Raw genomic sequence first — 22,934 nt, 5'->3', positions numbered from 1 at the left:
CGCTGGGACGNNNNCGGGACTGATTTGTCCAAGGGCACAGAGGGTGTTAGCGTCATTAGCAGGGTAGGGACCGACAGACAAAAAAGAAGAGTAGAGCTTATTGTGTGAGGCTCCTGGTCATCATAGTAGCTGCCATCTGTGAGGCAGAAGAGGATAGGATGCGGGAGCAGAGGTGAGAAGAAGTCAGTCCATCAGGCCTGAGAGCACAGGGCTGGACTCCTCAGCCAGGGGCAGAGATTGAGGTGGGCCTGGGCCCTTGGTGCTGCTGGGCCATGAGGAAAGAGCCTGAGAGGGGCTGACGTGTTTGCAAAAGGTACCCAAAGAAGGGAGGGAGGGCAGTTCAACAGAACTGCTTCAAAGGCCAGTGCCAACTCAGCCAGTCCTGGGACTGTGCAAAGCAATTTGGCTTTGGGTTTGGCAGACCTGGGTTCAGTCCCGGTTCTGTCACACTCTAGCTGTGTGTGACTTTGGGTAAGTCAACTGCTCTGAGCCCCAGTGTCCTCACTGGAGTATGATGTAGGTAATAATACTACCCACATCCTAGGATTGTTGGGAGGGTCAGAGGAGGCAGGATGTGCACAGCTTCACATACAGGGCCTGGCATGTTACTTAGCGTGACTTCCTCTCCAGCTCCTAGACCTCTGATGACACATTCTCTTCTCTCCTGGCTCCCTCTCCTAGCCCAGACTGGCAGCCAACACCTCCCGGCCCTGTCCCCTGTCCTATTCTTGTGCTCACCAGGCAGTGGGGCTCATAAGAAAGCTGAGGGGGCATATTCTAGGGGATGGGACCCAGGGCCCTCACATAGGGACAGAGGGGAGGGTGGGTGCTCTGGGGCAGAGGGCTGTCCAAGCTGCGGGCACCATCCCCTTGGAGGGAGAGGCCACTTTGGCCTCTGAGAGAACAAAGAAAAGGCTCTGGTCTCCTGTGGCGCTAGGAGGCAGTGCCTGAAGCAGTCCCTTCATCAAAGGCCACCAGGCGGAAGGTTAAATATAGCCCTTTCCAGTTGTCTCGGACATAGATTTATGAAATGTCAGAGCTGTGTTAGAGTGAGAAACGGTGTTACCGCTGCTGTTTTTAGAGAGTAAAAAGGACGCAGTGAAGAAAGAAGAGAAATCTGGACTGTTCCCAACGGGTGGTGGGCAGCCAGCAGAGGACTTTGAGCAGCTGGCTCTGTTATGAAAGTCTTGCTCTGGCTGGAGAGGTGCAAAAGTGGGAGCAGGGAGCCCAGGAGGAGGGAGAGATGGGGGTGCTGGCCCAGGGTTGTAGCTGTGGAGGTGGAAGGAGGGAGCCGACTGCAGGATGGGGCTGGGACTGCATTCCTGCTGAGGACGGCGCTTCCTCCCTCACGCCACCTCCTCACAAGAGGTGGGCCAGGCCCCCACTGGCCCTTGTCTTCTCAAGGGCTTGCCCCGTGACTGTGGGGACAGCAAGGAGCCGAAAGACACCCAGGCCCCTCATTCCTTTTCAAGGCAGCCCTAGACAGTCTATTACAAAGTTCCTCCTTGTCCATGGGCCTCAGCTGTACCACCTGAGACCCCACACCCCATCTATCCCCTTCATCCTGTGACAGCTCCTTAAAGACCTGAAGACCAAAGACCAGGTTCCTCTGACCCTTCTCCATGCCAAACAGCACGTGATTGTCATTGTACTTACTTCTCAGACCCATCACTCTGCTGTTGAAACTCCTCTAGCTCATAAACTCCTTTCCAGCCTAGTCCGGCCACAAAGGACCAAGTAGAGCCCCAGAGACACAGCATGGACTCCAGCTATGTCCGCAGCCCTCACTGTAGCTTCCAGCACATGTTCAAGGGCACTAACTGCAGTGTCAACCCCACCCCACCCTGGCCATCCTCACCATGTAAGCCAGCGATGCGTTCCTGGTGTGGCTCAGGACCCTGAACCTGATTCTACCCTAACTGCCAGGAGGTCTGGCTTCAGGTGCGGTTAGAAAGCACTTGGTCCCTTGGTAGTAACCTATGTGGACAGATGACCAGTGACAGGTGTCCCTTTCTTGCTCCTCCCTGCCTCCATGCTTCGGTGTTACAAAACACACAGACACACACCCCAGCATTTTAGCAGAAGTCCAGGAGGTGCGTAAACCCCAAGATTGACTGACATGGTGTTTTCCAGCATCTAAGTGACAGGGCCTCAGAGGCCATGTTAAGTCGATTTACAGAAAATAAGAGATACCGCACTTCTTAAACACACACACTTATAATCCCTCAGTCACTTTCATTATCCATTTAGAATTCCAGCTTATGAGGGTTGGGATGTAATCACATCCACCCTCTTCTCCCTCAGAGCCACCCGATTTTGAATTCCTTTCATAGCACCTCTGCTAAGTGGCCCACCTTCCCCTCCTTGCAGACCTCTAGTACTGGGGAACCCGCTGTCTCACCCCCACCCCCCAGATGGCACAGGCTGGCTCAAGAGGGCTCTGTGTAGAAAACCCCTCCCCTCAACAGGCCGCAGTTCCTTCCCTCGTCCCCTCTGCTGAGCGAGCGACCCTCCTCCCCCAACGACTCACCTCCCCGGTTCCAGAAGATGGTGACAGCCTCTGCTCGCTCCATCCTAGCCATGTGGATGGCCAAGACGCCACATCCAGCAGGTCGTCATGCAAGGAAGAAGCGTGTGCTGGACCCACACCAGGGGCAGGGAGCTGATGGGCTCTGTGCTGCTCTGAAGCCCGTCCCCAGGCTCCTCAGGGGCACCCAGGGACCCTTCCTGTCCCCGCCTCCTAACACCCTGGCTGGCTCAGTTTGGCCCCATTGGTCACATGATCTGTTGACCCGTGAACTTGTTCCTGGGCTGCCCAGCCCAGGGAAAATGAGGCAGGATTCCAAAAGTGACTTTCCTCTCTCGCCTTTCCCACTGCCCTCCACCTCCAGCACCCACGCACAGCCACACTGGTCCAGTTGGTCCCGTCACAGCAGGCCAGTGACGGGAGCTGTCTGAGCTGGTCTGGTCTTTCCTTAGGTAAGTTTCTCAGCCAAAGGCCCAAGTCAGAGCCCCGCAGAGGGCTGACCTCCCACTCAGCTGCTCTCTTGCAGCGAGGGGAAATGAGCAGGAACTGGCTGTCTGAGTCAGCGCCCCTGGCCTATTGTCACTGCGCAGGCCCCTTCCTTCCCAAAGGAGAGACGTGCACAGAGATAGGCCTTGTTTTTTACAAGTCCCTTGCACACACACACTTTCTCTCTTGGCCTGGACCGAGTCAGTGCTCTATGGCTGGATGCCATTCAATTTAGTTTCCCCCACTCTTAACGAGTGCCTACACCCCATAGAGGCCATCTCCCAGCATCCTCACCACAGAGGATCTAACGAGGCCAAGTCCCGGTCACAGGAGCAAACTGAGGCTCTGAGAGGGAAGTCTTGGGAAGCACTGTGAGAATAGTGAGGTTCGGAGTCCGGCGTTAGGCGGAGAAGCCTGCTGACCTCTCTCACTGCATTTCCCATGTCCAGCCCACCAGCATATTGCAGATTCTAGCAAAGTCTATTTCCCAGGACACAGAGCATGAATCACTGGCTTTAAAACATACCTTGTTCAAATTTGTTTCTGTGTTTTTAGAAGGACAAGGGCCCAGGAAACAAGTCATGTGTGCCAGAAGCCCTTTACAAAGGGCCTCCATGACCATACCGGCAAAACAAGCACAGGCTGAGGGACTGTGCCTTGGCCGTGACCCTCTTCTACTTGGAAGAGCGAAAGAGCCCGAGCAGGAGCTTTATTGTCCTTTCCATTGTTTTGTTTTGTTTTTTTGCCAGAGTCACAGGGAAGCAGCTTGAGGGAAGGAGTCAGGAGCCCCCTCCCCACAGAGGAAGCACCTTGCTGCCTCCAGGGCACCAAGTACCTCCTGTACAAGACAACTCCTGGAGGGCAGCGCTGTGGGTCTCTGTAGGCCCCATCTTCCCAACATATTTTTATGGCTACAAAAAGGCATTGAAAAAGGCTGAGGTGAAATTGCCAAAGGGAATGCGCCGTGTCCCCAAGGTTGGGAGAGCATAAGTGTCTAGGAGCAAGGACTGGTTGACGTGGTCCACTGCATTCAAGAATTTAAGTCGGCTGAGGCCCAAAGAGTGAGTGCTCTCTGTGGCGACACCAAGAGGGTAATCTTGGCCAGACTACAGCAGGCTATGTAGGGAAGTGGGAGGGCAGGGGAGACACCTCTCAGGAAGTCTGGCTGCGGTTAGACAGGAAAGAGATAAGCGCCATTGCTGGGGGCGAGGCAGACCTACGGCTGGCACTTAGACGTTTGTCAGGGTGGGGGAGATGCTTCCACAAAAACCGCCCTCCCCCTACTCTCCACGCTCCCTGCTGCCTGTACTTCCAGAGTTTCTCAGGGGTGGAGCCAGGCACTGACACTTCTTGGGAATCATGGCACTAATTCTTGGTATAGACTGAAGTCCAGTCTCAGTCCAGCTGGTGGTGGGTGGAGGGCAAATGCTCCTTCACGTTGGCAGATGAGCATAGTGACTAAGAAGACAGACTGGGGAGTCCTAGTGCCTGGGCTGGAATCCCAGTCTCACCTGTGTGCCCTTGGGTGAGTTACTTAACCTGTCTCAGCCTCAGTTTCTGATCTATATAATTAGGAGATACCAGCAGGTTGTTTCGTGCATCTAATGAGTGAATATCAGGAAAGTGCTCAGAGTGCTGCCTGGCTGGATAAGAGCTATGCTGGGGCTGGTCTATGTGTTTTAGTGGCCCTTCTATTGCTCCTGGTCTTCCGCCTAAAGCTCAGGAGGGTCTCCCTTCGAAATGTTGTTGCTCCTGCCTCCGACTTGATCTCCCACCAGCCATCACACCTGGCCTGCCTCCCACGTGCCTGAGTGTGTCATCCCCTATGACAGGAGCTGAAAGGTTTGTAGGAGATGAGTGGTTTCAAAGTGCACATCTCACCTTTATTAAAATACCTGGGTCCCATCATGACAGACAAGTCTCCTGCTCAAAATTAATAATCATCATCATAATAATAATACACGCTGTGCTCCCCCAAGACTGTCTCCACAGCCTTCTTAGCACCTGTTGACAAGCCATGCATCAGCGATCCCTAGAGGCCCACCTACTCTGACAGCTTGAAGCAGCAGTAATGGCAGCACACCACATGCCAGCTGCTTCATACGCCGCACCTCATCTCAGGTTTACAACCAGCCTGTGAGGGAGGCACCACTAATCCCACCAGACCAAGAAGCAGCAGAGGCTCCGAGAGCTTGGGCCACTTGCCTAAGTGGCCAAGTCTGCTGAGACCCAAAGTAGTTGTGGAAGTCTTCCCCATGTTTTTTATCAATTATTCTAACCTTCTCACCATGAAGCTTAAGCCTTTCAGAGGATGAGGAAAACCCACATTTCCCCGCTTGTTCCCCAACCAAGGCTAAAACCAGAAAGCTTCACTTGCTTAAACAAATTCCAACAGCCCCCAGCACTCAGAGGAGACAAGGTGGCTGCCATCTGAAGCTACCCAGCAGCACAGGCCCAGCCTGGCTTTGTTATCAACTGAGGTGAGACAGTGGCAAGCAAGGTGTTTGTATATCATATCCCACGATAAGGCATTGCAGTGTGCAGCACTTGCCACGTCACAAAGCCCTCGAAAACTTCCCACACCATTTGCTCCTCACCATAGCCCTGTACAGGGGCGCTGGTTAGTATTGTTCACACATTGCACATGAAGAAGCCGAGGATACAAGGGTGAAATAACTTCCCCCCAAAGAACCAAAGTAAGGGTCGCAGCTTAGATTCAAACTTGAGGTTGCCCACACGAATCCACACATCTCCCCATTCCCTGTGGCTGTCTCTACTTTTGCATTTCTGCCTTTCAAGTGTGTTTGCTGGCTCAGGGAAATGATATGATGTGGTCTCAGCTTGACAGAAGGATTCGCCAGTGTAATTGTTCTAGGTGCTAATGGCTTTTTACTTTTCATTGCACAAACAACATTATAACAACGTTAACGGGAGTCTAAGGAAAGAAAAATTCACCAGGAAGCCTGCCACCCATAATAAATCAAGTTTCGCTCTTTCTACAATTCCTTTACAGTCCTTGCTCACGTGCAGATATACTTCCAACAGCATAGATACACTTCCATATCGTGCCTCTGTATGCTATACTTTAAAAAAATGTTTTTAAAATATTTTTATTGGGGAACAGTATGTGTTTCCAGGACCCATCAGCTCCAAGTCAAGTAGTCGTTTCAATCTATAATAGTTGTGGAGGGCGCATCTCAGTGGCCCATGTGGGGATCGAACTGGCAACCTTGGTGTTATGAGCACTGTGCTCTAACCAACTGAGCCAACTGGCTGCCCCTGTATGTTATACTTTATTATAAGCATTGTCCATGTTGCTCTTTTGCGGTTCCACCATACTTCAGTGAGGTTGGATACATGAATTACTTAGCCATTCCCCTGTTATCTGACACTCGGATGGCCGTTGTGTTTCCTTATACCCACTTTTTGCTTGCTTCTAGTTCTGGGCCAGGGACTGTGGGAGTATCAAGATTGGCCTCAAGCCCCAAGGCCCGTGCCTCTACCTCCAACACATGTCTCAGTGTGGGAGGTGAGGAGCACCGGGAAATATTTTGTTTGGGGCTCTAGACTTTCACCTTCTTCCATACCATCCAATGGGCTCATTAAGTTGGATTAGGAAATACGTCTTTGGGAGGAAGGTCCCCAGGGGATAGGGGCCACTCGACTCCCTTCTAAGTGTCTGTCATTTTAGCGTCCATCACACATTAATCAAGATGAGAATTCAATAAGCTTGTGAATATGATAGGGTCAGGTCAACTAGGAAATGCCTTGCAAATGCAATGAGGTGATTTCTTCATTTTATTTAGGCACAGAGATGAGAACAGGGGACTCATTTTCATCTTAAAACACAGGCTACTGTGCTCACAGTGCTGGTGTGGCTGCTTGGGGAGGGCGGTGGGAAAGCAGCATGATACCCCGTCTCCTTGCACTTGAAGCCCCTCCGAACACCTGGTTTAGGCTTAAATTCAGGAACCCCTCCACTTGCTTGCTAGCTCAGGAATCCTCAGCTCCAGCTTCTGGACCCAACACAGAGCCGCCTGTGAGTTCAATCATTCCAGCAACACAAACATACCACCAAAGGGATATACGATGGGACTTCTACAAAGCTGGGAATTGCAGCCCCGGTTACTATAGAGATTTGCTAGCCCTTCCAGAACAGAGCCACGGAGCCCTCCTTTCAGCACACCTGGTCTCCAGGGTTACTAACTCCCACCACAGATACAAAGATACTGAGAAGCACATGGCATGGTGCAATAGGCACAAACTTGACATTCAGGCAGACTTGGGCTCAGATCCAGGCCCCTAGCTGCCTGGTTATCAGACCATGGGGCAGCTCTCCCCATGAGTCTCAGTTTTCTCATCTGTAAAATGGCACCAACAATCCCTGCTCGGAGGTTGTTTTGAGGGTTAAGTAAAGTTGTGGCTGGAAAGTGCTGGCAGACAATAGGTGTGTCATACTGGTTCCCCTTCCCTCCTCTATGGGACACTAGTTCAAATAGATGGCTCCTGTATGCACCGCTATGCACATGCTGTGTAGTCAGGGTGGCACGAGCACGTATGCCCCCGCACACACACACAGATTCACAGGGTCACAGGGCTACACCTACTCAAGAGGTATAAGGGGGTGTGAAAGGTGGGGAGAGATCAATCCAAACTTATGAACCCGGCAGACAAGGCTTTCCAGCATCAAAACAACCTGTGTTCTAAGGACTACCTCACTGCTACCCCACCCCACCCCCACCCGCACCCACTTTGCAGCTGTACTGGCTGCTGGGAGCAGCTCAGTTGGCTGCTCCCTGTGGTCCCCCAAACATGCTGGGCTCACTTCTGCTTCCAGTCTCAGGGCAAAGCCCATGGTGCTCCCCCATCTGCCATCATAATCACTCTTCTTTCACTTGAAAATCAATTTCAACTTTCTAAAAGCTTTCCTAGCCATCTCACACCACATCTTCCTAACCACCCTTTTTATAGCCCAAGGATGGAGGTAGCAGAGGTGAATGACTTACCTAAGATCACCCTGCTGGTTCACAGACCAGAACCCAAGCCTTCCACGGCCTGGTCAACTGCTCTTTTCTACCCTTTGGCAAACAAGTGTTAGCCCTTGCCTTGGAAAAACTCACATTTTACTGGGGGACATAAGCATGTAATAACAACCATAAAAATGACAATGCCTGAAAGAAGCCAGTCTGAAAAGGCTACATACTGTATGATTCCAACTCTATGACATTCTGGAAAAGGCAAAACTATGGAGACAATAAAAAGATTACTGCTTGCCAGAGGTTGGTGGGTGGAAGAGTGGGGGGAGGGGGGAATGAACAGGTGAAACATAGAAGATTTTTGCGGTAGTGAAAACTCTTATAATACTCTAATGATGAATATATTTCATTATATATTTGTCCAAACCCGTAGAATGTACAACACTAAGAGTGAGCCTCATGTAAACTAAGGACTTTGGGTGATTATGACATGTCAGTGTAGATTCATAAGCTGTAACAAATATATCAGTCTGGTCGGAGATGGTGATATGGGGGAGGCTGTGAAGGTGTGAGGGCAGGGGTACACGGGAACTCTTACCTTCTCTTCAATTATCCTCAAACCTAAAACTACTCTTAAAAATTAAAGTCTTAATAACAAAGACAATGCCAGCAATCATAAAATTATGTACAAGATACTAAATTAGTACAGAGGAGGGAGGGATTAACTCGGCTAATTTTGTATGTAGGAAGGAGGTAAGTCAGGGAAGGCTTCAGAGAAGAGGTGACACCCAATCAGGGTCTTGAAGGATGAATAAGAAATTGCCAAGAGAAAATGGGGGTTATAGGGTGGGGAGGTTCCAGCAGAGAAAGGTGCATTTGTGAAAGCATGGTAGTCTTGACTGGTTATGGTGCATTTGGAAAACCACAAGTCATTCAAGATGGCTGGATCATTAAGTTCAACAGGAAGTGACAGGAGGTAAGGTTGGAGGAGTGGGTGTCCAACTTGTGCTAAGGAACATATACTTTACCCTAGAAACTGGTGCTTCCCAAACCTCAGGCAATTGTGTCTCACATCGTCAATTTTTCCATCTCCTTGCACCACCTGTACTACTATTTACTTAACCATTTTATTTAAAAAGACTCACTTTTAAAACACTTAATCTTGCCCTAATTAAAAAAATATAAGAAACCATGGGTTGGATTTACTAGCTATATATTTTTCAAATACACATTAAAGTATAGACAGAACTCTGAAAGGTAACCAAAGTTTTCTCTATACCACAAATGATTCCCCTGGGCCACCCGGGACAAGCAGGACATGCTTTGGGAGCAATCCTGATGTCTCTTCCCCAAATGACCAAGGCTAGGTTCATAGCAAGGGAGTGAGTGCAGGGCACATCACTCTGATGGCTGTGCTAAGGTGGAGGCAGAGAGCCCAGCTCTGGAACAAGCCAGGGTTAAGAAAGTTCTGGACTCAGGCATTGACAGGGGTCAAGAAGAGGGTCTACCAGGTCTCAGAGGAAGACTCAACAGTGAATACTTGTTGAACAGATGGGTGGGTGAGTGAAAATTATAAGTGTGAGGTGAGGGAGACAGAGCAGCAAAGGATGACTCCTGGGTTTCTCGTTTGCGTAACCGGAGAGATGGTGACGTCACCAAGAGAAAATGGAAGAGAGAACGGGGAGCTTTTCTGCAGGGGTGGAGGGCGGTGCACGATGTGCTTGGCTGAGAATGAGGTCCTTGTGGGACACTCAGGTGGAGATGGAGCAGTTGGCTACATAGTGTGAGCTGGAGGCAGATGTGGAGGCCAGGCCTGTGGAGGTGGTCAGCGGCCTCGACCAGCAGGGGAGAGGGCACAGAGTGACAGGAGACAGCCCCGAGAGAGGACATTTGCTAGTAAGGGTGGGAAACAGTAGAGTTGCTTTCTTCTTCCATGTACTTTCAGGACAGACCTGGCCTCAGGACAGACCGACCACCAGTGGTCAGGGCCTCACGTCCTCCCTTAGACCATCAGCGGAGTGCTTCCTGTGCTTGTCGTCTCTCCTTCACCAGTTTATGGGCAGCTTGCATCCGGGAGGCTAACCAGTTTCTCTTTAGATAGCTCAGTGGGGGGGTGAGTGTTCAACCAACACTTCTGGGACTGCCTAGGGATGGTGAGTGAGCAGTGCAGTGCTGGGGACGGTGGTCGTGGGGGTGGGGGGATCGAGTGGGGCAGGAGGCACAATAGGACAGAGAGGGGGAGAGGGAGCAGTGGTCATGAGGCCACCTCCCCATGCTGCCCGAAGCTGGCCCACTACCACCTACTTCCAGGATGAGCCTGGATTGCAGCTGGTATTGAAGGTGCAGAGTAATTTTGAAGAAATGAAATGGCAGCCAGTAACTGTCCTGAGCTGTAGCACCAGCAGTTATGGGGCAGTTATCCTCAAGCTCCTGTACTGGCCTGTACAGAGTGTCTCCATTTAACACCAGCAGGTCCTGAGCCTCCAGCTCTGTGACAGAGAAACAGGATGCTATGAGGTGGTGGTTGGCCCATCCACCTAATGATGGCCTTAGAAGAGTATGTACCCAGAAGATTCTAAAGAAACTTCAACACCCAGAACCTTTGTCGTTGGTTTGGTCCACCAGAGGGGCCCAAATTCAGCCCATCCAGGAGGCCAAAGCAGCCCTTCTCTGTCAGGTGGGCCCCAGGGGCAGTTAGCCTGCCTGCCAGCACACCCCAAGTTGCTTCCCTATAGCCTCCCGCCCCCACACAACCTGTGAGACCCCCATTTCCGGGCTGTTCCTAGGACTGGTGTCTCTGGACAACTCTCAACCACACGGCCATCCAAGTCCCCAGGAAAAGGCAAGAGGCATGGCCCACTTTAAGGAGCACACCAATCCATTTGTTGCATTCTTATGGTAAACTTGAGTTAAACTTGACACAAAGTTGGCCTGAACAGTGGATGAGTTCCTTCCAAACCACCGGCTTCTCTATGAGGGGCACTGAGAAGGGCAAAGATGAAGGGAGGACACCCGTGGGCCTAGTGCCCGTGGAAGGTGCTTCCCAGTGGCCAAGGGACAGGCAGCAGGGAGAAGAGTTGGTGGGGGGTGGACGGGACAAGAGAAGTTGCGTCCATGCGCTCTTGCACTGTCTGGAAAGGTGAACTAGGAAAAGTTCTGTCCAGATTCTGTCTCCCTGATTTCCATACTGTCAGCCTCCAGGAAAGGGGTTGCTGCGGGGAACTACGCCAGCATCCTGAGTCCATGTGTAGAGATGGCATGCCCAGGGTAGGTGGGCAACACGCTCAAGGCTTGCCGCAGGCTCCGATCAGCCATGCAGTGAGGAGAGTTCCCTGCTGGGGCTGGGGCAGGAGGTGGGGGCAGGGCATTACACAGCAAGAAACAGATTCATCTGGATCATTCGGTGCATGCAGCATAGGACGTGTAGGTGTACTGTGCGGGTGGGAGGTGGGCTGGGGGAGATGAAGGCTTGAATAACAAAGGAGACTCAAAGGATAAGCCATGCACGGTTCCAGGTCTGTGCCTACTGGATCCAGACAGAAAGCACGGTCCTAGCAATAAACTTCAGTCCACAGCACGCTGCTCACTTCCCTGACGCTCCCGCCACCCTCCAGAGGCTGCACGGGGCTGCTGGCAAAGAGGCCAGCCCCTGCCAGCTCCGGGAGCTCTCACTTATGCAATTCAGGTTGGCGGGGGGAGCGGGGGAGCTGGGAGTTCACCCGCATCTCCCTCAGGCTCTCTCCCCGCCCCCTGGCAGCTCCTGTGACTCACGCCAGGGGTCAGGGGCCCCTCGGCTGCAGCTGGGGAGGCCCTGGCTGTGGGAGCCGCGGAAAAAGGAGGGAAGGGCAGAGAGAGTACCTGTTGCTGAATGCATCCTGCTTTGGCTCTTACTCCTCGGTTGCTTGTGGTGAGAGTTGCCCATCATTCTGTTCTGGACTGGCAGCCGCCCCGTGGCTGCCGCCGCCGCCTCCGCCTCCTCCTCCTCCTTTTCCTCCTCCTCCTCCTCCCCCTCCTCCTCCTCCTCCTCCTCCTCCTCCTCCTCCTCCTCCTCCTCTCCCCTCCTCCTCTGTCTGTGCTCCTCCCCAGGTGCTTACATCACCTCAGCTTTGCTTCTCACACACACGGCTCATCCAAATCCCACTTGCACCCCTGGCACACAATTGTCCAGACCTGACCCTCTCACTTGGACTAGAGCCTGCTAGGAGCTTCTCTCAGCCTCTCCTTCTCTCCCTCCCCGTCTCCTTCTCTCCCTCCCTCCCTTCCTCTCTGTCTCTCCCTCTCCCTCCTCCCCCACCCCCCTTGCTCTAGTGCTCCGCTCAGGTTGAGCAGCCCAGGTTCCAGAAGAACCTTAGGGAGACCTGAGCATGGGCCCCGCCTCATCTGCCTCTGCAGACGGGGCCAGCAGGGGCGCCTTCAGGGACCCTACTCGCCTGCCCCCACTGTCCCTCGCTGCCTCTGCTCTCAGCGCTGTCATTTCTGCTGCCATGCGCTCGCTCTGTCTGCAGAAGCTCGCAAGAGCGAGGGGCCAATAACAGAGCCCAATCCAGGAGTGTGACAGGGACCAGTGAAGGAATGTGCTACCCAGGAATTCTAAGTGACACAGCTCCCTACTCCATTGTGGATGACGGATCCACTTCTGTAAGTGACAGCTGCCAATAGACTCTGAGCTCCAGTGTTGACATACCTGGAGAAATCTGGGCACAGCACGAGGCTGCCAGGCTGCAGGCTTGGAGCTAACACAGCCAGATGCCTCTTGTATGCCCAATGTGGCCACCAGGCATTCCTGCCTCCTTGTCACATACACCTGAATCCTCGCTCCACTGTCCCCTCCCTTGCCTGCTTCGCCTTCCTGGGGGAGGGCAGAGCTCGCAGCCCAGAGATTCACAGACAGGAATTGGGACCCTCGGCAGCCAATGAGAAAGCTCCTTCCATGAGTCCCACTGTAAATCCATTCGTTTTCGTTCTCTCTCTCTCTCTCTCTCCCTCTTTCCCTTTCTCCCTCTCTCCCTCTCACGCGTGCGCGCAGATGCAGCTGTTCACTGTAAGTACTGCAGCCCTGTGGGACAAGTGACACGGGGCAGGCTGTGTTGGCTCAGCAGCTCATTCCAGCAATAGCCTGGCAATGAGGAAGGGCCATGGCTCCTGGTATCAACTCTGCCAGAGCTATACAACCTGGAGTGACTTCACTTACTTGGCAGAGTTGTGGGACTGGCCAACACTAATGTTATCAGACACTGCTCATGTTGACATGGGACCTGTCATAGTCACAGCCGCAGAGCACTGTGGGTGCAGGTCCAGCTACAGCCTCAGCCTGGAAGATTTGGGACACTGCACCACCCAGAAGGGGTCAAGTGGCATCCATCCGTCCATCCATCCATCTACTCACCCAACAAGTCATTTAGTCATTCTTTCAACATTTCCTGGGGATCTGCTCTGGCCAGGTAAGCCTTCGGCTAGGTGTTGGAGATGTAGAGGTGTAAGTCACCACCTAGGAGGGGTGACCAACACATCCACAGACCATGACGGTACAGTGTGATCACTGCTACACGAGGGAAAGGATACACATATTGTAGGAGCACCAAAGAGAAACTTCTTCAGTCTGGAGGGTAGAAGGTACCTTCCCAGAGGAGGTGAAACTTGTACCGGCTCATGAGAGATGAAGAAGAGCTGACCAGACAGAAAGGCAAAGGGCAGACTGTTAGATATTTGGGATATTACCCCTGCTAGGAATCTGTCCTGCCAGGCACCCAGCTGTCAGGGATCTCTTCAGATTTCTTCAGCTCCACCTGCGTGGCTACAGACATTGCCTTCAAAGCTCCCCAGCTGAGTGGGGGAGACAGATAATTATACAGAGAAGTCACAGGAGGGTGTGATCCATTCTTGGCTTTGCAGCCCAACGTAGAATGTGGCAGGAGGTCTCCAAACGGACCTACCAGAGGCCAGAAAAGAGGGCTTGAGAAACAGAGGTTCCAGAGGAAGTGTGAAGGGTCAAGATTGAAGCATCTTGGGAAAATAAACTCAACCTTGAAGGTGAGGTTTGGGGAATGTTTGGTCCCTGCCCTCTTATCCACTTGTGATGGGTCCTAGATATGAATCTTGGTTGGTTCAAGGTTGTCAACAACACGGACTGAAAAAAAGGTTAGCGAGGCTGGAAGGGACACAACCATGACATGTTGAGATGGCTGTAAAATGTGTATGACACTGAAAATCAAAACAGAATGGAAGTCAACTGGGTTGTGCACTTGGACCCCCAGATTATATTCCCGGAGGCCAGGTGAGGAAGTTTGAATAGGAACAGGTGTATTTTGGAAGTGTCTGGGGAGTAAGGAAATGGAGAAGGAGGCTGAGGAATGAGTGAATGATCACAGACTGAACACACCTGTGTACCCACTACCCAGGTCAAGAAGCTGAGCCTGACCAGGGGAGCTGAACACTTTGTACCTGGGGCCCAAGTGACTAGAAGGGTGATGATGTCATTAACACATCCAAGGAATGGGGGTGAATGTGTATAGAAAGTGGGTCTAGGAAAGGCTGGAGGCTGCGGAATTGTGGTTTGAGGCATGTTTTCTTCTTTGGCCTCTGTTCCAGTAAGAAAGCCAGAGTGCCTTCCAAGGACTCGTGCTGATGAGTAGCAGGCCAGTGCCAAGGCCATGGGGGTGGAAACAGCCATGACCGGGACCATAAATGAGCATACATCCCAGGGACAGAGTGCTGGCAGTCTGCTTCATGACCTTTGGTGGGTCCTGGGACTCTCTGAGCCCCATTTAGTTTTCACTTGGGCAGTGAAATATATTGCTACCTGAGGGTGCTCTCAGCTCCGACATTTGGGAAGGGGTTGACCTATGCACTGATATTTGTCAACAAGTATGTTCTTGAATGATTTAATCACCCATTTCAGCTGTAGGCACTGCTCTGCTCACAGGAGACCAAAGACTGAGAGGCCCCAGCTGCTGCCCTTAAGGGGCTCCCAGGCCCTGGTTTTTCTCATGTCCTTGACCCTGTGAAGAGACTAGCACCAAGCTCCAGAGTAGAAAGATCTCTAGAGACTTACAGAGGAAGCCCTAGCTGGGTTGGAAATGCACATACCTTCGAAAATCAGGAAGGGCAGGGAAATTTGTGAAGCATGCTGCTCACCCCACCCTGGCCCCCAAGGCACTGAACCTCCCAGCTGAGAAACCTCTACGCTGGCTGCCAACAGTTTGCCAGTTTGCTTCCCACCAGCTGTGGTCTCCAAGTAGTTTTGAGCCTTTCCTCGGACATGTGTATATTTATGAATAAATGATATACATGTAATACTGTGTTAATCGAGTCTATAAATTAGAAAACATAAATAAATATGGAAGTCCATTCCTTCAGTAGATTTCATTGAGCCTTGTGCTGGGCACTGAGGGGTCGAGGAGGGCAGGACATCTGCGAATAAACCAAGGCAGGGCTAGCTTGTGCTATGTACAAGTGCAGTGAAGGAAACCAGTATGGCCGTACGACGGTGAGTGATGGGGGTGGGGGTGGGGGTGGGAGCTGGTTTGGATAAGTGCTTGGGGATGGTCGCTCTAAGCTAAGAAGTAAGGATGACAAGGAACCAGCAGAGGGAACAGAAAGTGCCAAGTCCATAAGGTGAGAAGGATCATGATGCTTCTGAGAAACGGAAAAGAGGCCAGCATGTCTAGGAGACAAGGTGAGGGGACAGTAGTGGATTTTATTTCAAGTGCAATGGGAAATCATTTCAGAGGTTTAAGCAAGAGGGTGACAGGATCGGATTTTACCGTAAATGTTTAAAAGACTACCATGCCTGTAATGTGGACAATGGACTGGGGGAGGGGTTCAACTAGAAATGGGGAAGTCAGGAGGCTGTCAGACTGGACCAGGATAAGGGCAATAGAAACAGCGAGAATCAGGCAAGCACAAGATAAAGTTAAACCTTGTAATAACCCTACAGTAATGCCCTTGAAAGGTCTCTATTATGATCCCCATGGCACACATGAGGAAACCGAGGCCAAAGACAGTTAAATAACTTGTCCAAGATCACACAGCTTGCAAGTGATAAAAGTAGGATTGGTCCAGGTCTGCCTGACTTCCTTTCCATCCTACTCAGAATTCTAACTATGTTTCCTGCTCCGGGGAATCACTCATCAGGACAATACAGGGTCTTCCTGTTTCCATCCGGAAAATCACTGGGCATCCTGAACAAAGACGAGGGGATTGAACACTATTTGACCCAGCAATCAGCCAAGGGTATAGAAGTGATGAAAACAGTCCATTTGTCCTGTTTTCCTAAACACGCTGAGCTCACCCAAGCTCTAAGTAAGGGAAAAACCATTCTTTGCTTTGGAGGGGGAGTAGACAGGACGGGTGGTGATGGAATATTTGGAAAGAGAAAAATAAAAAGCTGCCAACTTGTGCCTTCAAGGAAAGCCCAGGGGCGCAGGCCAAGACAGGGGAAGTGACTTGCCAAATCCCTCACAGCCCCCAAAGTTAACTGTGAAAAAGAAGGCAGAATTGTTCCTGCCAAAGACATGAAGTCCTTTACAGAGCACTTTGTTAGCACAGCCTAGCATCCCTGTCACTATGCAAAGCACGTTGGAACGTTGCCATGGCAACAGGCAGCTGGGCGCCTGAATCAGCTCAAGGCCTGCCTCAGCAGAGGCCCAAGCCTGTGGGGGCATCTCCCAGAGGCAGGGGGCAGACATGGGGGTAGGAGAGAGCTATTTTTGTGTATGTTGATGAGGAGTCCTGAGCTCCCTCCCACATCACCAAGATCCAAAGCCCATGTCTTTAGGAAATGTTTCCTCTTGCCAGATATGACTAACTCCACAAAACATAGCATCCCAGTTTGGCATGACCTCACCCTTTCTCCTGGTTCTCTCCTGATGGGTCCTTTCTTCTTTCTCATTTGAGTGGCTGCATAATGAGAGATAAATGGAAACATCCAACAGCTGTAAAACAAAACTCCCTTGTGTTGCAAGTATAGGAAGAAGCCAAAGCACAGAGAGGAAAAGCGACTTGCTGAAGGTTGCACAGCTTTGCTGGTGCCAGAGTCAGCACAGCTCCCCTGACCCCAGACACAGTGTGAGTTCTGCCATACTGAGCTTCTTCCCCTGGACTCTGGTGGGGGATGGGGTGGGTGGCAGGAATGGGGATCAACACTGATGGAGCCCATCTGGGTACCTAACACTGTGATGGATTCTTCTGCATTCCTCATAGCTCATTTGCACTGCAAACCTGCACAAGAGTTATTATTATTCCCATGTCATGGATTATGAGACTGAAGCTCAGAGAGGTTAAAGAACGGGCTCAAGGTCACACAGCTAGACAGAGTTGGTGTTAGACTTCAGACTGGTGTTTGCACTTCGCCACATGGCCTCATACTTCCGATGTCAAATGCACTTCTTTTCCCCTACAGGAATGAGAGACACAATTGGAAGTGGTTTTAGATGCTGTCCCTACTGTGCCACTTATGGCAAGAAAGCGTTCTGCTGTAGACGAATAAGCTGTCATCCAGTAAAGACCAACAGCCGCTGGTCCACCTCCCTGGGTCTCAGTTTCTTCTTGTCTAACTGAGGATAATGCTAGAGGAATGAAATGAGAATTCTTATAAAGTGCACGGAGTAAGTTCTAGTCATAGTAAGTGCTCAGTAAATGGTAGTTACTATTAACATTCTTTCCTTTAGGGACCACCTCAAATTCTCCCACCCCAAGAGCTCCAGCCCTCATTTGATGCAATTCAGTTTCATTCCGCAGTCATTCACTTAATGGCCAGTTACCAGCACCTGGAATTGGAATTACTTCTGCCAGAGGAAGGTGACACTGAGGTAGTCCTTAAAGAATGAAGCAAGATTTAGATTAATATGAAGGTTGGAGAGAAGACATTCTAGGCAATGGGGGCAGTTTGAGCAAAAGCCTAAGGTATGAAGGTACCTGGTGATTGGGGAGACCAGTTGGCAGATGTGAAAAGATGTGGGTGAGAGGTGATGAGGGGCTGCTGTGGGAGGAGCACGGTGTAGATAGGAAGAACAGGCAGCGGTGGGGACATGGAGATAGAGTGGGCACTGCCAGTCTCCAAGTTAGGGAGTGCTGGAAGAGAGGCAGGTGCAGAAGGGGGCAGCAAGAGCTCAGCTTGGCGGCTGCCTGCCGTGCCTCTGGGTGTGGCTGTCCAGGAGGCGGTGGAGATACGCAGCCTGGGGCTCAGAAGAGGTCAGGACTGGCGATGAAAATGGAGCAGTCACCAGCTCTCAGGACAATAGGAAGCCAAAGAGTGTGTGAGCGGGGACAATGGGAAGACAAGGAAGCACTGATGTTTACACTTCGTGTCATCACTTTTGGGGTCTCTTCCTGGCTCTGCAGTGGCAGCCTTCCTGATGCACTAGTTCAGAATTTTTTAGGAAGCTCCCTGACATGCAGCAAAAGGCACTCTGGCCACTTGGCAGACAAAGGTGCCGCAGCTGGCACCCTTGATATGAGGGTTTTCTGGAAGAGGGGCTCGATAATCTCAATAGGTCATAAAGAATTAAGGGGCAGGCAGAGAAAGCTTTTAAGTATTGGGACGCTGTCAAGCCCATGTTGGCAGAAACAGGTTTTCTGAAATTCTGATTTTTCACTTGAAAGTTCCCATTTCCCTTTGGTGACAAACACTGTCATCTGTCTTCCTTGAAGCGACAGGCTCCCTCGGTTCATTTCTGAGAAAACGTCTGCCAGGTACCCAGGTCTGAATAACCAGAGTCTGCACATCTGTCGTTCTTTCAGGCAACAAGGGTGCTGCGTGCGAACAGAGGCCTGCTGGGCTGCCCCCCAAGCAAGTGCACACACGCTTTCCCCCGGAGACAACGGCCGGACTTCCACACGCAGCTCAAGCACTTTACGTGTCCTCCCCGCTCCGCCACACAGAATACTCGGGGACGCTGAGCTCAAGGGTCGAGATGTAAGGAAATGACCCATTTTCGCTGCTTTCTCAATGCCATTCTTATGGAAGACAGGTTTTTGAAAAAGTGAGTCTGTGCTGCTCAAGTGTGCAGTGAGCAGTAGTACAGGTTGGTAGCACCACTTTGATTCCAGCTAAGGTGCCAGCAGTTTGCCCTTGGTGCAAACATCAAAATGGTGAAAAAACGCAAATAATGCCTTAATATGATCTTGAAAATAGCTCTGACCTTCCACACCCCGGAAAGGGTCTCAGAACTCCTAGGGGGTCTGTGGATCATACTTTGAGAACTGTTGGTTTAGAGAAATTCTTGTCCAGGTCCACAGGGGTATGTTAAAGAAGGTTTATTGCAGCTTTGTGGTCACAGGGAGTTGGCAGGACCAAGATGTCCAGGCTTAGAGGAATGGAGAAGTAAAATGTGGTGGATGTGTGCCATATCAGAAGTGATAAACTAGATACGCATGTAGCAACATGGAGAGACCTCAGAAACAGAGTATGGAGGGAAAAAAGGAACAGAATATAATTTATGGATCAACACCACTCACATAAATTAAAAGCACATATATACATACATAAAACAATATATGCTTTTCAAAGGCATCTATATTCCCAAGAACACATACCAACCCACTAGAGAGGGGATGGAAGTGGGGATTGGAGATGAGGGGAAAATAAAATGAGACCAAAACATTTTTTAAGGACTTTGCATGGATAGATAATAGTGTACGGGGCAGCATATTACACTATGCCCTTGAATGCAAATAAGGCAGGAAACATTGTACTCTTTCAAGAACTCTGACGGTGAAAGGAAGAGGGGATTGCAGAGAAAGAGGTGGGTGGGGGTATCTGTTTTCTGCCCCCTGTCAATCTACCCTACATCCACTGGCCTGGAGGGCACAGAAGGAGCTCCCACTTGCTGGCTCATATGTTCTCTGGCAAGTAGGAGATGAGAGCATCACCGAGAAGTAGTCAGGGCTTGAGGAGCTGGAGAAGATGTGAAGCAGTTACCATAGACACTAAAGAGAAGTAAAAGTTTGCACAGGTAGCACTGAAGCCCAGCTGTGGACTGAAGGATGTTTGAGATGGTGGGGAGGAAAACTGCCTTGATTTGTCACTCATTTATTCAGTCAATTAGTCGACAAATATGTATTGAGTGTCTGTTATATGCCAAGAACCTTGTAAGGTACATAGGCTACTGTAAGGAGTAAAACAGGCACGGTTCCTATCCTCATAGACCTGCCAGTTGTGTGTGTGTGTGTGTGTGTGTGTGTGTGTATGTTGAGTAAGCACACAAAAACAAATCTAATTTAACCATGATAACTGCAAAGAAAGAAGGGACAGGGTGCTGAGAGAGCATGCTGGTGAGGCTTGACGCAGTCTGGAGGCTGCTGGTAAACAGAGATCTCCATTCTCATTTTCAACAGGTGCACAATGCCCCACTGTTGGGACTCTCCACAATTGACTCAGCCAGTCACGTATTGTAGGGCATTTCAAATGTTTCCCCTGTCTCTCCATATAATTACCAACATTTTCATGTATATCTTTTTAAAAATTTTTTATTTATTATTATTTTTAATTTTTTATTGGGGAACAGTGTTTTTCCAGGACCCATTGGCTCCAAGTTAAGTAGTTATTTCAATGTAGTTGTGAAGGGCGCAACTCAGTGGCCCATGTGGGGATCGAACCAGCAACCTTGGTGTTACGAGCCTGTGCTCTAACCACCTGAGCTAACAGGCCGCCCCTGATGTACATCTTTGTACATGCATCTTTGGGTGCTCGTTTGATTATTTTCTTACAGTGCATTTCTAAAAGTAGAATGACCAGGTCAAAGGCTATGCACATTTTTGAGGCTTTTGAAACATATTGTCCAGCCAGAAGGTTGTGCTGATTTACATGGGGAAAAGCCTGCTTAAAGAAAAGCAAAAGGGGTTAACAGTACTCAGATCTAGGTGGTTAAAATTCTGTAAAGATTTTTCTTTTCTAGATTTTTTTCTACATTTAAAAATTTCCCCTTCTCCACCTCCCAACCACTCTCCTGTGTGTGTGTATTACTCATTTAAAATATTTATGAATAGGCTCTTCCCGTAAGCGGCCTAAGGTGACCTCTGAAAATGGTTTGCTATTCACTTGACCCAGAGAACCCGACAAAATCACGTAAATTGAGAAGCTCAAATCTTCATGTTCACTTCATGTCCAGGCCCAACAGTGGGGCTACACACAGGGTCGGTGGCCCAAAAAGAGTGCAGAATTTTTGCTGCACATGCTTAAAAATGCAGAGGAATGCTGATCGTAAGGGTTTAGATGTTACTCTGGTCATTGAGCATAAGCCAGGTGAACAAAGTTCTGAAGATGCAGCGCCGAACTTACAGAGCTTGTAGGCAGGTTAACCCATATGTGAGCTCTCCCTGCCACACTGAGATGGTCCTCATTGAGAAAGAGCAGATTGCTCCTAAGCCAGAAGAGAAGGCTGCAGAAGAAAAAGATCTCCCACACTTTGAGGGGTAAAAAGTATAACTATTGCACTGTGTTGTACACTTGAAACTAATTTAAAGAAATAATAAATAAATAAATAAATAGAACAAGATCTCCCAGGAGAAACTGAAGAAACAAAAACTATGGCTAACCAGGAGTAAATTCAGCATCAAATAAATGCTAATAAAAGAAAAAAAATATTTATGAATAGTTAATGCATACACATCAGAGAATTCAGAGAGTACAAATGGGAATTCAGAGAAAAGTGAGTCTCCTTGACCCTTAGCAGTTTCTTGGGCATCCTGCCAGAAATTGTGCACATGCAAGAAATTAGATGGTGGCATCAAATTATATACATATTTTTGCACTTTGCACTTTTCGTTTAACACAAAGAGACACCTCACTTTTTAAGGCTGCATAGTAATCTATGGTTATTTAGCTATTTCCACTCTTTTCGCATTACAAAAAAATGTGTATTAGTTATTTAACAACCATGATAACAAAGGTGGAAAAGGAAGAGAAGAGACCATCTACTGAGGTTAGAATATGCCTCCACTTGTTCAAGTCATACTCTGGGTGAGAGAAATGAAATGATAAGAAATTTTTGTTAGAGTCTAGCAGAAAAAAAAAACAACAACAGATTTTTTTGTCTCAAGGTTTGAAACACTTGTGCTTTTATTACGTGATTGCTTTGCTTTTATCTGTGACTCTTATAACTGATCGTACCTCCTCGTTCTGTTATCTGCCATGAAAGGGACTTCCTGACATTCACCTTCTGTTACGACTTCGTCACCAGTTAGCCTTGCCTCATCTTTCGCTCAGATATCTAATTTAGCCTCTCTTCAAGTATTGGGTGTATCTTCATAAGTCACCTGAAAGCCTTTATGGAACAAATCAAGGTATAAATATTTTTAAAAAAAAAAAATTTTGGGTCTGTCTCGTATGCAATCTTCAAGAGGGATAGACAAGACACAAGCAGAAGATGCTTCAGTAACACAACAAAAACCTAATTGGAGGTCAATCGATTTCTGGGCTACATGAGGCAAAGCTGAGATCGTCAGCTCCCAAACATGCAAAGCAATTTAGTGCTGGAGTTCCCATGGCAACGGTGCCTGCTCTCCAGAGAAGATGCAGGAGCCCGGCCTGGTGGTTGCTGGGGAGCTCTGGCTGCTGGCTGCATGACTTTGCTCAGGCCTGAGCATTTAGACGCTTGGGGACTTTCCTTCAGTGGGGAGCGCTGGATTTGGACTTAATTGAAAATGTAGTCGCTGATGAGAGGTGATAAGTATACATTGGAAGTGTGCTGACAGCAAGGTACGCCTCCATACTTGAAGTTAGTTCTCACTTTTCTTTTCCTCCCTTTCTCCCCGCTGCTAAGTAGGGTAGGAAGCAGGAAATAGAACATCAATGGAAGAGATCACATCAAGCTGTCTTTTCTTTTTCTTTTTTTAAAATTTTTTTATTTATTAAATTATTTTTTATTATGAAATACACATTTTTTAGAATTAGTTTCAGCTGTACAACACAGTGCAATAGTTATACTTTTTACCCCTTGAAGTGA

General features: G+C 49.6%; 1 protein-coding gene across 3 annotated transcripts in view; it reads right to left on the bottom strand.

Moving 5' to 3' along the window:
• NHSL2 (NHS like 2) overlaps window positions 1-22,934 on the bottom strand; it is a 195,328-nt gene that overhangs the window by 57,004 nt on the left and 115,390 nt on the right. Inside the window, exon 1 of one of the 3 annotated variants that reach the window (XM_019629575.1) lies at window positions 11,848-11,923. The exons of 1 other annotated variant lie outside the window; for it this stretch is intronic. In XM_019629575.1, the coding sequence (XP_019485120.1) occupies window positions 11,848-11,914 (67 nt within the window). In that variant the 5' untranslated portion in view covers window positions 11,915-11,923. Of the gene's footprint in view, window positions 1-2,530; window positions 3,034-11,847; window positions 11,924-22,934 lie in introns of those variants that run through there. One more of the 3 variants, XM_019629571.1, reaches the window with a different exon arrangement.

This window comes from Hipposideros armiger, unplaced genomic scaffold (genome assembly GCF_001890085.2).
Source record: "Hipposideros armiger isolate ML-2016 unplaced genomic scaffold, ASM189008v1 scaffold_861, whole genome shotgun sequence".
Lineage (NCBI taxonomy): Eukaryota > Metazoa > Chordata > Mammalia > Chiroptera > Hipposideridae > Hipposideros > Hipposideros armiger.
Note: the sequence above shows the minus strand (reverse complement) of the source record. Positions and strands in the feature narration are given on the sequence as shown.